General features: G+C 37.0%; 1 protein-coding gene across 1 annotated transcript in view; it reads right to left on the bottom strand.

Moving 5' to 3' along the window:
- Positions 1-2,215: 2,215 nt before the first annotated feature.
- OGFOD3 (2-oxoglutarate and iron dependent oxygenase domain containing 3) overlaps positions 2,216-15,474 on the bottom strand; it is a 69,651-nt gene continuing 56,392 nt past the window's right edge. The window contains exons 8-9 of the mRNA XM_044672766.1: positions 6,223-6,346; positions 2,216-2,468 (exon numbers count right to left, since the gene is read on the bottom strand). Of these exons, the coding sequence (XP_044528701.1) occupies positions 2,332-2,468; positions 6,223-6,346 (261 nt within the window). The 3' untranslated portion in view covers positions 2,216-2,331. The remainder of the gene's footprint in view (positions 2,469-6,222; positions 6,347-15,474) is intronic.

Below are 15,474 nucleotides of genomic sequence, written 5' to 3'. Positions count from 1 at the left end.
AAGTGAAATTCTTGTCACTCTTTCTGTTCCTTCAATGTAAATTCACATTAGAGACAAGATGCAAAGTGTTTACTGTAGAGATAATCTTTAAAAGGGGAATTAGGTGGTATACAGTGGATAGAGTCCCAGCCCTGGAGTCAACAAGATTCATCTTCCTGAACTCAAATCTAGCCTCAGACACTTACTACCACGTAGCCCTGTTTGCTTCAGTTTCCTCATCTGTAAAATGAGCTGGAGAATTGCCAAACCATTCCAATATCTTTGCCAAGAAAACCTCAAATGGGATCATAAAGAGTGAGATATAACTTAAACAACTAAACCACAATCTTTAAAAAGTAAAGAACTAGAAGAAATCAAAGAAAAAGAGATAAAATATGTACTTCTATTCAAAAGTATTTCATGTCATCACATTAATATTTCCTTGCACCTTATCCTGAGCTTCTCCTCACCCAAATCTTAATGTCAAAATACATAGTCATTTCTTCAATAGTCTACATTTTTATAATATTAAATAATGTGGGCTAAATTTAAAAGGAGAGGAATGAAGAGGTCTGCACATTACTAAGTAATCTAAATTGGTTAAGAACAGGTGAAGAGGATTTTCAAGTAAAATGATATTTTTTTTAAAGATGCAAACTCTCAATGTTATTTCTGATAGAATCTAAAAAGTAATTTTTTCTTCTTGATAATACAAAGTAAAGTAACTGTTGTTGACAGTTTGCATTTTAGTTGCAGTTACTGTTTTTAACAGCCCTTAAAATATAGTTCTTCTCATTGGATAGTTTTTAAAATTCTGAAATATTTCAAATGATACAAGCTCTTTATGAATGAGGGTGTCCCCAACCACTATCTACATACTCACTTCTCAAATTTGGTATATCGTCTTACACTTCTACTATCACATGACCACAAGCTCCTTATAAAGATCTGTTTCTCTAATAAATGTCTTCTTTTCTCTCTTTCCATGGTTAATTTTATTTGTCTATTAAATATCATCTGAACAGAGGTTAAATAAAATACCATTATTGTAACCAAAATAAACTTACACAAAGACAACATTGTGATATATTTTAGCCCATATGCATAAATGTGTTTATTTAGAGCAGTGATGGCAAACCTTTTAGAAAAGTGCTGGGTTCCACCACCCAGACCAAGTTCCTTGCCCCACCCAACCCCTATTTCACCCTCCAGCCCTGCCTTACCCCAGACAGGGGAGAATGGAAGCATTCCCATTGGGCTGCTGGGCAAGGGGATAGGTGATGAGAGGCTCATGTGGAGAGGAGAAGGAGAGTGGCCCAAGCACTCTGCTACCTTCCAGCTCTGCTCCCCTCCAGCTATTTACCACACTGTGGACTATGCTCCCCTCAAACCTAGCTCCTCTCCAACCCTACAACGGGAATCACCTTCAACAGACTCAACAGATTTCTATCTGTACCACACCCTCATGCAGCAAGTGCATCCCACGCCACAGCACCTTAACCCAGACAGGGGAGGGAGGAAGCACTCCCATTGGGCTGCTGGGCAGAGGGGCAAGGGAAGTGAGAATGTCCTCAGGGACATGGAGAAAGGGACTCTACCCTGAGTCCCTCTGGCTTTCTAGTAACAAACTCTGGTGGGAGAGTGTACCCACAGAGAGGGCTCTGCATGTCTTTTTTGGCACACCATCACTGATTTAGAGGCTCATATGTGAGGCAATGAAATTTTATCTCTAACTTAGGTTGGGAAGAATAAATAAACAATCTGAAAAACTAATTCCTTCAACTGTATTATCTAATAGGTTAATTGTTGCGGGTTTTTTTTTTATGCTCACACCACTCATCCCAGAAGATTAAACACTATATTTATATGAATAATATATGTGTTAAAATGGGACTGATATTTTCAGTGGTCTTGAATAACTCTAAACTGGTTCTACAAATCTGATTAGAGCCCTCTACAAACCAATCTGCTTGTGCACAAATGGGAATTTTTCCAAATATAGATCACATTATATAAATTCCCAGAAAATAGGGAATGATGACAATCGTTCTAGTTATAGGCTAGTATGTTCAGCCCTGGAATTTTTTTCTCTGTATTTCTCAAATGAGTAAATATAAAGAGTTTTTTTTAATGAAAAGTAGAAAGTCCTTTGCTTCTCTAATTCTTACACCTGTGGAAAAAATTAAATATTTACAAAATCAAATTCATTGTAAATAAATGATATACTAAATACGAACATGAAATTTTAACACTCAAATTTATCATTTTATTACTTCCAATTTGTGTGTATGGTGATGATTCTCCAGTGCTGTTCCAACAAAGTTGCTGCTAACATTTCCTTAGACCCTTCTCTTAAAGGTCTGCTGGGTCCCCAATGCCATGGTCAGGATTGCAGGTAAAAGAGATAGTGATTGCATATCGAGTACCCCAATGGACCTTCTCTACTCGATGGAGATTTTCTGAGCCCGAGGTAAAGAAGGAGACTCGACCTGAAACAAGTAGGAAGCAAGAGTCATTAGTGAAGACAAGAGCAGTACTACTTGAAAGATGATTGGTAATGTGGAAAATATTCATTTGTACCACTTAAATTTATGCACTGGATTCAGGATTATATTGGTGGTAAAGGAGGTTTAACATAAAAGTAACTAATTTCATGCAATGGAGACTACAAAAAATGGGTTAATGTGCAGAGGGAAAAATGTTTTAATTCTGTTTATGGGGAAGTCAAATTAGGGAGAGACAGGAGAAAACAAAGGCAGGATAAAAGGGCAGGAATATAAATTCTTTTTTGGAAAAAAAATTACAAGATTAGAGTGACCCAAGTTTTAGTTTATTTAGAAAATGTAGATTTAATGGAGATTGTAGGAAAATAGTTTGCTATGAATGAGATGAATCCAGACCCCCTTCAAAACACTATGGTAAACATTTAAAAGTACAATAGTTAAAAAGAGATAAGGAAAATAACATGTAGATTCTGCCACTCAAGCTCAGATGAACTACCATTTCCATGGGTAGAAAATATGGCATGAAGCAACCCCAGGGCAATTAGAGAAGTCCAGCTTGGCCTAAAAGTAAAGATGTCCAGTAGAGAATAGCCCCAAAATGAGTAGCAGAAGTGCTCTCGACAAAGACCACCCCAGAATAACCCTCAAAGTCCTGTGATGGGAACCTCACATGGAACTACCCCAGGGCTTAGCAGGAAAGGCCTAAAATAGAGCCTAATTGACTGCATCCCTGAAACCCTATAGGCAAAAAGAGACTGTAGGCAAAGCACAGTACCAGAAGAGTCCTAGAGTTCCTTGAAGAAAGGGACAAATCTTGGCCACCAGCTCTAGGCCAAGGCAGGACCCACCCATGCCATCCAGAAGTACAGGAACAGGGCCTGATCAAAGCACAGGTCACCCCGACCTGCCTAGACAAGAAAATCAGGAAAAAAATATAATATTTTGAGAAAATACCTTGTACTTAGAGATGCCTGGGACTAAACCTGGAGGAAGAAAATAACTATACAAATCCAAATAGAGCCTCAGGGAAACAAAATAAGTCCTGGCTCTACAGACTACAAGAGTATCTAGAAGAAGTGAAATAATGAATCAAGAGTTTTTAAATAGAATAGCTAGGGAGGCAAGGAAAATGACACCTTATGTAATGCAAGATTGCTAGCAGAAGCTTTTTGCTTTTCAAACTGTCACAGAAAGACAGTTGGAGGTCTTAGAATCTTCAGAAAGTCAGTTGGAGCTTGAGGCTATATATAAATAGGGCTGAAGTCCAACTGACAGAGCTTTTGCCTTCTGGCTTTCGCTTTGGCTGGGGGCTTTTGCTTTTTGGGCTTTGGTTTAGCCTGATGGCTTCAGCTTTTCAGCTTGGCTTTAGCTTTTTGGCTTCTGCATTGGCCTGTGCTTATTTTGTCTTGGGGAAATTTGGACCTATCTAATTTCTCTGGACCTCTCCCTGATTTCTCCATTACATTCCTGCTATTTCTCCTGTATTTCCCTTTGGGCCCTGGGAGGAAGGGTGGTTTGGTGATTGGCTTGGTGATTGGACATAGTGGGTTTAGATTCTGTAGGCAAGTAGGGCATCCTAAACAAGTTAACCCCAATTTAGTGATTTGGTAAATACTTTACTTTAAGGCAGTCAAGTCTTCCTGACTGGAAGAACAGGCTTTCTCAGTCTAACCCCTCCTGTGACCTTTCCCCACCATCAGCTTTCTCCCTAGGGGCTGTTACAAAACCCTAAACCCCTCTCTCCTTCTGATTATCCCTGACAATAAATCCCCTTTGTTACCTACTCAAAGCCTCTGGTGAATCATTGTATTGAAAATTAAGGCAAGGGTTGAAGAGGGAAGGAATTATTTTCTTTTATTTCTTGAGGGAACCGCAGGCATCCATCTTGGCAGGAAGTACCTATCTGAGACTTCCTGCAGCCATCAGTTTCACTGGCAGGGAGGAGCCCTTTTGTCTCCTCCCTCAAGGGACTTAGAAATTAACAAGAGAAGTCCTCCAGCCAGATATAAAACATTTCTGACTGGCTCAGTCTCCCTGTACCTTAAAGATACCTTCTCTGATTAAAGAATCTCAGCCTATTTCCTCAATATCCTCTGTCTCTAGCATCGGTGAATAAATCTGTTTAAACTGCCCTCCTGTATACTCCCTTTCATTCCCTTACCTTCCTATATACCATCTCACCTCATCCTTCCCTACACTCAGCTATCTCCTTCATTCCCCTTCCAAATCACCTCATATCCCTTTTATCCCTTCTCACTACCTAAATTGCTTGAGACCTGCCACAGATTACCTACTTTTCATAACACTTACGACAATGGAAAATCTCAACCAAATACTGAATAACCTGAAAATCAGAATGTGCCAAATAAAAAACAACCAATTGTGACAGGAAATATTTTTTAAAAGGCTGAAAACAAAATACAAAGCAAATTATCTGGAAAGCAGGTCTTCAAGGAGAGGTAATTTAAGAATTACCAAACTATCTGAAAAATAATGACCAATAATGTAAAGAAGGCTAGGTACCATATCTCAAGAACTTAAAAATAAAAGTTCCAAGGAGTCATAGTCAAAACTATACAAGACTTAACAGCTACAATTATAAAGGAGAGGTGAGCTTAGTTTAAACTACAGTATTTCGTATGTTCTACATGATAATACATTTATTACTCAGATCTAATTGCCTGCCAGCACCAGGATGGGGAAGGAGGAAGATAAGAACTATATAAACATTTATTGTTATTATTATTATTCCAATAAGAAAACCTCAAATGTTACCCTCAGCACTTAAAGCTGATACTCTTTAGAAAGTACTTCTTAATTTTAATTATTTCTCCAGACTTTGCCAACAATATTTCAAAAGTATTGTCTAGGTGCACATGTGAATCTCAAAAATTAAAATGTAGCTCATTCTAGTCCACATAGTGTATGAAAGGATGTAATAATGCATGTAAAATTAATATTATATGTTTATAATACTATAATCTATCATATGAATATCTCATTTAATTACTAAGACTTAACATATATTTATATAGCTACACAAACATGTTCATAGTTGTAATATTAGTAAATCTATTTTCTGACTGTATTTTGATGTAAATTGCATTTTTTAAAACACTGTTGATTTTTTGCTTCTCTTCTTCCAGATAGTTCTCTAATTTTTCCATTTGTAATTCCAACCAATTATTTTCTCTTGCCTTTTTTCACACTGTGGATTCAAGCTTTTTTTCCCCTTTTGGACAATTATATCTGCTGTGCAGGCCATTCTACTGTCACCATTCTTACTTCTTTCTTAAACCTCCTGCTATATATTCCTCATCAGATACTGATTTATTTTCCTTAAATAAAGAATACCTACTTAAACTTCCTAAGGTAGTTTGTAAAGAAATCTAAAGCCATGGAAAATTGCCAAGAGAAATTTGTGAAACTAGATTGAAAAACTTTAGTTTTGTATATTAAATTACATACACCTGGTCCCAATTAAATAAATGAAAAAAGCTAGATGAGCTATATAATTCATCTCTTAGAATTCAGAGAGGAAGAACAAAGTAGAAAATATGTAATTGTAAGAAAGCTAGTAAGTTATTGTTTTGTGTTTTGTGAAAGATTCTCCATCTAGTCTCCTAAGTAAAAATCTGTTTACATGTATTTCCCTATGATAGAAGAGATAGACTAGATATTATTAAAAATCCAATATAAATTCAAAAATCATCCTGTATCAAGTTTTTAAGAGACCTACCAGTTCTAGGTTCTACAGTCTTGTTAACACCTTCTTCCATAAACACAAATCGTCCCCCACCAAAGTCTTCCATGTAATCTGAGAGATACAGCAATGAGGTATAATCAAAGGAGCCATACGTTATCTGTAAACCAAAGAAAAGTTGATGGAATCAGATTGTTTTTTTAATTATCTATGGAAATTAAATCTCAAAAGTCATGTTTAAGATTTTCCATTTCTTACTAGTCCTGACTTACTTAAAAGCCACTTTCCCCCCAAAACCTGAACCTGCTGCTTTCTAACCTCCTTATGGGATTGAACTTCCAGATATAGAATAATGTGTTTCTTATTGCCAGAATATGGACAGTTACTTTCTGTAGGAGTTGTTCTATATACTTAGTCCATGGGTTACACAGTTTAGAAATAAGTACTTTATCATAGAAACTTGCTGGAAATATTTTCCCCCATTTCCCATATTAAGGAATTTCAACATACATATTAATGACCACCTAAATACTCTAGCTACCCAGTTCCTCAAACTACTTAAATACCATAATCTCTACCCACGGCTGGCAATGTACAACCCACACTCTCTATTCCACCTCAACTACACAGAGAAATTATTAAACCTTTGATTTATTACCCATAAATATTCTACTTCCACATCTACAAACTCTGAAATTCCTCGTATAATCATAAACTTTTAACATTCCATCTTTCCCTATGCCTTGTTCTTGTTCTCCATCTTCATTGTGGCTTCCATTTTATCCACCCCTCAGTTCTATCCCAGGAACAAGACATCACCCCTATTCTGGCAACAAGAGCTTCTGTGCCTTGGCTGAAGGAGAACCATCACCCACAATAAGGTTTGTGTAGGTACAGATACCAGAGTGAGGATTAATGTCCTGCCAGATTCAATACATTATTTTCTGTGACAGAAATTTGTTGAGATCCTGAGCAATGTAGAATGTAATTTTCTTGCTCACTTCAAAATCCTCTGGCATCTCCACTTTCATAACTTGTGTCATAAAGACTGGGGCTTTGTTCACATTCACCACATCCGCAGTGACTGTGGCTGTGGAGGTAGGGAGGCGGACATCAAATTGAACCAAATTCACTACTATTAATATAAATAATATATTGCTGTTTGGTCTCAAAATCCAAAACCTTGGCTTTTTTTAAATTCCTTCATTGGTTTCTGGTGTAAGGCAAAGATGCAACAGAAGTTTTTGCCCTTGAAAAAGTTCACTAAAAACTTCTGGCTGTTAGAAGCCTTAGAATCCTGACAGAAGTTCAGTTAGAACCTGAGGCTTGAAGAGAGCAGAAGGGCCAATTGAAGCTTAGCTTTTGGGTCTCGTCTTTGCTTTGGCCTGTGTTTTTGTCTTTGGACAATTTGAACCTAGCTAATTTCTCTGAACCTCTCCCTGACCTCTCCATATTACACCCCTGTTACCTTTCCTGTGTTTTCCCCTATGGGCTCTGGGAGGAAGGTGGCTTTTGAGTTTTAGTGATTAGACTTTGTAGGTTTAGTTTCCCTATAGGCAAGTAGGACATCCTTGAATCAAACTATCCCTTATTTTATTGATTTAGTATACACTTTACTTTAAAGGCAGCCAAATCTTTCCTGGCTGGGAGAGCAGGCTCTCTCTCAGTCCAACCCATTCCTGTGACCCTCCCCCATCTTGAGTTTCTCCCTAACGGCTGTCAGAAACCCCAAACCCTTCTCTTCTTCTGACTAACCCTGAATATTAATAAATCCCCTTGTTACCTACTCACACCCTCGAGTGAATCATTGTGGCGAAGATCAGGCAAGGGTTGAAGAGGAAAGGAATTATTTACTTTTATTTTCTGAGGGAACTGGAGGCATCCATCTTCGGAGGACGTCCTTACCGGAGACTTCCTCCTGAATCCATCAGTTTAACTGACCTGAAGGAGCCCTTCAACTCCTCCCTTGAGGGACTTGAGAAACTGACAAGGAAAAGCCCTCAAGGCAGATTTAAACCATTTCTGACTGGCCTGACTCCTTGTGTCTATAGAGATACATCTCCTCACCTTGAAGAGTTCAGCCTATTCCCCAGTATCCTCTGTCTCTAGCCTGAGTGTCTAGCCTGTTTAAGCTGTCTCTCCTGAATACCCCACCTATTCCCTTACCATCAAAAATACCACCTTGTCCATTCCTTCCCTAAACTCAGCCATCCCTTTCATTCCTCTTCTATGCCACCTTATTCACATTCTACCCCTCCTTATTAGCAAGGATTAAGAGAGCACCCAAACTTTATTGACTACACTGGGTCAGTGGTAACAGTAAAGAAACCCTTTTCATCATGTAGGACAGACTATACTATTCTCCATGCTGCAATATTAGGAATGTCTGCATCAGTAACTTTCAATTTTGCAATGACAGTATCTACTTCGTTCTCATACCCATATACAAAGCTGAAAATAGAAACATTATCATTCAGGTCCAAGACTGTAATCAACTACTGTGGTTGTGATGCTTAGGGCCTCCTCATCAAAGTCAGAAAGTTAGACAATCAGTGTATATTGTGGTTACTCTCTTTGTCTAGACCAGTTATGACTATGCTGATGACTCCTCTTGCCCAGCTGAAGGTGAACATACTATCATGGGGCAACTTGGGCTCCTGGCTAAGAATGAAATAAGCAAACATAGGTATTCATCCTTACTAGTGGCTGACACTTGCATCACAGAGGTATTTGGATGAGCTCCTTCCATCACAAACCCTTTGAAGACTTCCAGTGTAAACTCAGGAAGGTTCTCACTCTTATCTGTTACTATAATCATAATCTCTACTGAGAGTAAAGGATGTATTTTGGAATATCTTCTCTATCCAAAGGTTCTGTCACTTTCAGAATCCCTGTTTCTCTTTCAATAATAAAGTACCTTATGTTGGCTCACCTGTGAAAACTTTTGTTTGTTTTTGTTTTTTTTGTTTTAATTTATTTTTGGTTGTTTGTTACTTTAAAATACCTGGTTAATTCCTTTTCTCCCTTCCCTCGCCCCATTAAAGGAAACATCATTTAACAAAAAGATATATATATATGTATATGTATATAGATATGTATATAGATATAGATGTAGATATAGATATAGATATAAAACTGTCTTATTTATTTCTCTTTATCAGTTCTTTCTCTGGAGGTGGACACACAAGTTATTCTTCAAACAATATTTCTGTTGCTGGACATAATGTTCTCTTGGTTCTGCTTGGTTCATTCTTCATAATTTCATGTAGGTCTTTCCATTTCTTTCTTTTTTAATTTACCTGTCCAGGGTAGCTAGGTGGCTCAATGGATTGAGAGACGGACCTAGAGACAGGAGGTCCTGGGTTCAAGTGTGGCCTCAAATACTTCTTAGCTGTGTGGCAAATCACTTAACCCCAATTGCTTAACCCTTATAATTCTTCTGCCTTGGGACAAATACTCAGGATTGATTCTAAGACCAAAGATAAGAGTTTAAAACAAAATTAAACTGTTCATCATTTCTTATGGAGCAGTAGTATTCCATCACAATCATATGCCACAACTTGTTTAGTCATTCCTCAATTGATCCCTTCAATTTCCAGTTCTTTGTCATTACAAAGAGATCTACTATAAATATTTTAGAACATATTGGGTGGCTCAGTGGATTGAAAGCCAGGCCTAGAAATGGGAGGTCATAGGTTCAAATCTGGCCTCAGATACTTCCTTGCTGCGTGACCCTGGGCAAGTCACTTAACCCCCATTGCCTAATCCTTATCTCTCTTCTGCCTTGGAACAAATACATAGCATTGATTCTAAGGTGGAAGGTAAGGGTTTAAAAAAAAAAAAAAAGAAGTAAATGGTATTTCTGGGTCAAAAGGTATACATACTTTTATAATTCCATATTGCTCTCCAAAATGATTAGATGAGCTCACAGTTCCACCAAGAGTGTATTTTTCCATATCCCTTCTAATATTTGTCATTTTGCCCTTTTTATCATTTTAGTCAATCTGATAAGTGTGAGATATCTCAAAATTATTTTGATTTACATTTCTCTAATCAATAATGATTTAAAGTGGGGGCAGCTAGGTAGCTCAGTGGATTAAGAGTCAGGCCTAGTGGCGGGAAGTCCTAGGTTCAAATCTAGCCTTAGACGCTTCCTAGCTGTGTGACCCTGGGCAAGTAATTTAACCCTCATTGCCTAGCCCTTACCACTTTTCTGCCTTAGAAGCAATACACAGTATAGATTCTAAGATGGAAGAAAGCTTTTTTCTAAAATAAATGAGTAAATAAACGGAATAATGATTTAAAGTATTTTTTCATAGTTATATATAGCTTTGATTTCTTTATCCAAAAACTGTCTGTTCATATCTTTTGACCATTTATCAATTGGGGAATGGCTCATATTTTTACATATTTGACAAAGTTCTCTATATATTTTAGGCATGATATATTTCCCAAATTACTGCTTTCCTTCTCATCTTGGTTCAATTTAATGGATTCAGAATTATTCATTTTAAACATATTGTGGCATATGATTATGATGGATGAGAAGGCTAAATTTTTTTAAATTTAGAAATGACTAGGTGGAATAATAGCAAAACAAGTGGAATTACATGTATATATAATTATATCATATGATTTAATACTTGAAGAATAATTTGTGAATGTCACCTCCAGAGAATGAACTGAAAAACTGAAACAGGGAAGGCATAATCTATATATACATATCTGTCTCCCAGATGATGCCTTTTATGATTCAGGGGAGCAAGGGGCTAAGATATTTCTAAATAAATTCTACTAATTTTTTTAAAAATTATCCATTTATATCTCATAATGCTTTCTATCTTTTGTTTACTTATAAATTGTTCTCTTATCCATAAATCTGATAGGTAATATGTCCCCTTTTCTTCTACCTTGTTTATATCTCCCATTATAACTAGGTCATGTATTCATTTTTACTTTATTTTGGTAAATGGCATAAGAAATTGGTCTTTGTTTGGTTTCTGCCAGACTGCTTTACAGTTTTCCCAGCAATTTTTACCAAATAGTGAAACTAGGATCTTTACTTTTATCAAACACAAGGTTATTATAATCTTTTACTACTGTTCATTGTATATTTCTTCTTTTCCTCTGATCTATTTTTCTGTTTCTAAACTCTAATACTACTAAACGTTCTTACTTTACTTTTTCGAAATTAGTTTCTTTGTATTTTGAACTTTTGTTTTTCCAAACGAATTTTGTTATATTCTAGTTCATATCTTGAATATTCCTTTGACCAGGTTAAAAAGAGAAACCTTAGAGGGAATGGTTAAAAAGAAATTGAATGGGCAATTAAGAAGTCATTGCGACTTCCTGGTTAAGATGGCAGCTGAGTAAAAAGTAGCTGCTTAACCTCTCCTAACCTAAACATATAGGACTCCTCAATAAGACATAAAAACAAATCCAGAGGAACAAAGGGACTCCACAACAGGGCGCAGCATTGAAGGTACGTGGAATTGGGGCATTTCCATGCTATAAGGGGGTGAAATAGCTCTCACTAAAACACAAGTTGAGCAACCCTCTCCCCTACCCCACACCACCTACAGTACCAAAGCCAGTACACAAGAGCTAGAGCAAGCTTGGGGAATCCATTAAGTCCTTGGCAGCTACCTGTGGTCATCAGGGCCTGTTCCTGAGAGCAGCAATACTTAAGACCCCAAGAGGCTAAAGAACGTGCACGGACTTTGAGCGCAGACCTTGAGAGCAGGCCCAAGCTCAGGCTCTTGAGTCCACAGATCCTGAGCACAGGAGCGGACTTGGATCCTGAGCCCAGGAGTGGACCTTGAGTGAGGACCCAGTGCAGAGGGGTACACGACTGTGGAAACAGCTCCCTAAAACTATTAAAGGAGTCTCAGTCAGAGGAACAAACAAGGGGGCCACCAGGAGGCTTGACCCTGAGAACAATGAGATCTGAGACTTCAAGAGCATAGAGAGCGCAAACAGACTCTGGGTGTGAGGAAAAACCTGAGAGGGCACAGGGCTAACAATGGCAAGCCATTCACAATAACCCCAAAAGAGAAAGATCAACAAGAAGAAATCTGTAACATTGGACAACTTTTACAAAGAGAAAGTCCAGACAGCAGAGGAGAACAAACAAGTAATCACATCCAAACCTTCTCAAAATAATGAAAACTGGTCACAAGCTATTGAAGAGTTCAAATCTGAGATGATGAGAAAGATGGAAGAGATCTGGCAAGAAAATAACAGTTTAAAAGGCAGAATTTCACAATTGGAAAGTGAGGCAAGTCAACTGAAGACCAGAAATAACCAGATTGAAAAAGAAAACCAAAAGATTATAACCAAAAACCAGTCCCTAAAGGCTAGAATTGAGCAATTAGAAGCTAATGATCTCTCAAGACAGCAAGAACAAATAAAACAAAGTCAAAAACTGATAAAATAGAAGGAAACATGAAATATCTCAATGAGAAATTGACAAATCAAGAAAACAGGGCTAGAAGAGACAATTTGAGAATCATTGGTCTTCCTGAAAAAGCAGAAATTAATAGAAATTTGGACTCCGTACTAAAGGAAATTATTCAGCAAAATTGCCCTAAAGTTCTACAACAAGAGGGCAATATAGACACTGAAAGGATCCATAGATCACCCTCTACACTAGACCCAGAAAAGACAACGCCCAGGAATATAATAGCCAAATTCAAGAGCTTCCAAGCAAAAGAAAAACTATTACAAGAAGCCAGAAAGAGACAATTCAAATATCAAGGAGCACCAATCAGGATCACACAGGATCTGGCAGCCTTCACACTAAAAGACCACAAGGCTTGGAATATGATATTCAGAAAGGCAAGAGAACTGAGCATTCAACTACGGATCAACTACCCATCAAAATTGACTATATATTTCCAGGGGAAAGTATGGGCATTCAACAAAATTGAAGATTTCCAAGTATTTGCACAGAAAAGACCAGGACTAAATGGAAAATTTGATATCCAACCACAAAAATCAAGAGAAACATGAAAAGGTAAATAAGAAACAGAGAGGAAAAGAAGAAAACTCATAATTTTTAAATTTGCCTCTTTAAGGGCTTCAATAAGATCTAATTATCTATATTCCTATGTAGAGAAATGCTATGTATAATTCTCTGTAGTGAACTCTATTCACTATTATAGTATTCACTATTACAGCAATTAGAAGAATTATTCATAAGAAAAGGTTGGAATACTAAATGGTCTAAGATGATATGGGTGGGAGGGAAAGAGGGGGGTGAATAGTAGAGGACACAAAGAGAATCTTGAAGGAATAAGAAAAATAGGATATTCTATTACACACAAAGAGGGCATGGGAAGGGGAAGGGATGAATACTATTATAAGAAGGAGAGGAAGAGAACATTAAGAGGTAATAGTTAAACCTTACTCTCAGTGTAATCAACCTGGAGAGGGAAGAGTAGCTATATTATCCATTGGGATAAAAAACACTACTTAACCCTACTGAGAAAGTCAGAAGGGATAAACAAAGGGGAGCAGGGAAGTGGGGAGGTAAAAAAAGGGAGGGGAGAAGAAGGGGGAGAAAATTCATTAGGCCTTTAAAAATAAAAAGAGGGGAATAACAAGGGAGGGAGTAGAAAGGGAAGTTAATCGAGGGAGGGGACAAGGGATACCAGCTCAAAGCAAACCACTGGTTTAAAAGGAAATAGTGTAAGAAGAAGGAGTGGGACTAGGGGAGGATACAAAAATGTCAGTGAATGCACAACTGATAATTGTAACTCTGAATGTGAATGGGATGAACTTGCTCATAAAACAGAAGCAAATAGCAGAGTGGATCAGAAACCAAAATCCTACCATATGTTGTCTACAAGAAACACCTATGAGGCAGGTGGACATACACAAGTTTAAGGTTAAGGGCTTGAGCAAAATCTTTTGGGCATCAAATGAGAAAAAGAAGGCAGAAGTGGCTATTATGATTTCTGACAAAGCCAAAGTAAAAGTAGATATGATTAAAAAAGACAGGGAAGGTAATTACATCCTGATTAAAGGCAGTATAAACAATGAGGAAATAACACTGCTCAATATGTAAGCACCAAGTGGTGTAGCATCCAAATTCATAAAGGAGAAACTGGCAGAGCTCAAGAAGGAAATAGATAGTAAAACCATAATAGTGGGAGATCTAAATATTCCTCTTTCAGATCTAGATAAATCAAACCAAAAGATAAATAAGAAAGAGGTAAGAGAGGTGAATGAAGCCCTAGAAAAATTAGATTTAATTGATATGTTGAGAAAAATAAATAGGGACAAAAAGGAATACACTTTCTTTTCAGCTGCACATGGTACATTCACAAAGATTGACCATGTAATAGGGCATAGAATCATTGCAAACAAATGCAAAGGAGCAGAAATAATAAATGTAACCTTCTCAGATCACAATGCAATAAAAATAATAATTAGTAAGGGCACCTGGACAGTCAAATCAAAAACGAATTGGAAATTAAACAATATGATTCTCCAAAACCAAATTGTCAAAGAAGAAATCATAGAAACAATCAACAATTTCATTGAAGAGAATGACAATGATGAGACATCCTACCAAACTCTGTGGGATGCAGCCAAGGCAGTACTCAGGGGGAAATTTATATCCTTGAGTGCATATATTAACAAATTAGTAAGGGCAGAGATGAAAATTGGACATGCAACTCAAAAACCTAGAAAGCGAGCAAATTAAAAATCCCCAGATGGAAACTAAATTAGAAATACTAAAATTTAAGGGAGAAAGTAATAAAATCGAAAGTAAAAGAACTATTGAATTAATAAAAAAGACTAGAAGCTGGTATTTTGGAGAAAACAGATAAAATAGACAAAGTACAAGTCAATCTAGTTAAAAAAAGGAAAGAAGTAAGCCAAATTAACAGTATCAAAGAAGAAAAGGGAGACCTCACCTCTAATAAAGAGGAAATTAAGACAATCATTAAAAACTATTTTGCTCAATTATATGGCAATAAATATAACAATTTAGGAGATATGGATGAATATTTACAAAAATATAAATTGCCTAGATTAACAGTAGAAGAAATAGAATACCTAAACAATCCTATATCAGAAAAAGAAATTGAACAAGCCATCAAAGAACTCCCTAAGAAAAAATCGCCAGGGCCTGATGGATTCACAAGTGAATTCTATCAGACATTCAAAGAGCAACTAATCCCAATACTATACAAATTATTTGATATGATAAGCAAAGAAGGAGTCCTACCAAATTCCTTTTATGACACAAATATGGTACTGATTCCAAAGCCAGGGAGA

This window comes from Gracilinanus agilis, chromosome 4 (assembly GCF_016433145.1).
Source record: "Gracilinanus agilis isolate LMUSP501 chromosome 4, AgileGrace, whole genome shotgun sequence".
NCBI lineage: Eukaryota > Metazoa > Chordata > Mammalia > Didelphimorphia > Didelphidae > Gracilinanus > Gracilinanus agilis.
This window is presented reverse-complemented; position numbering and strand designations above follow the sequence as displayed.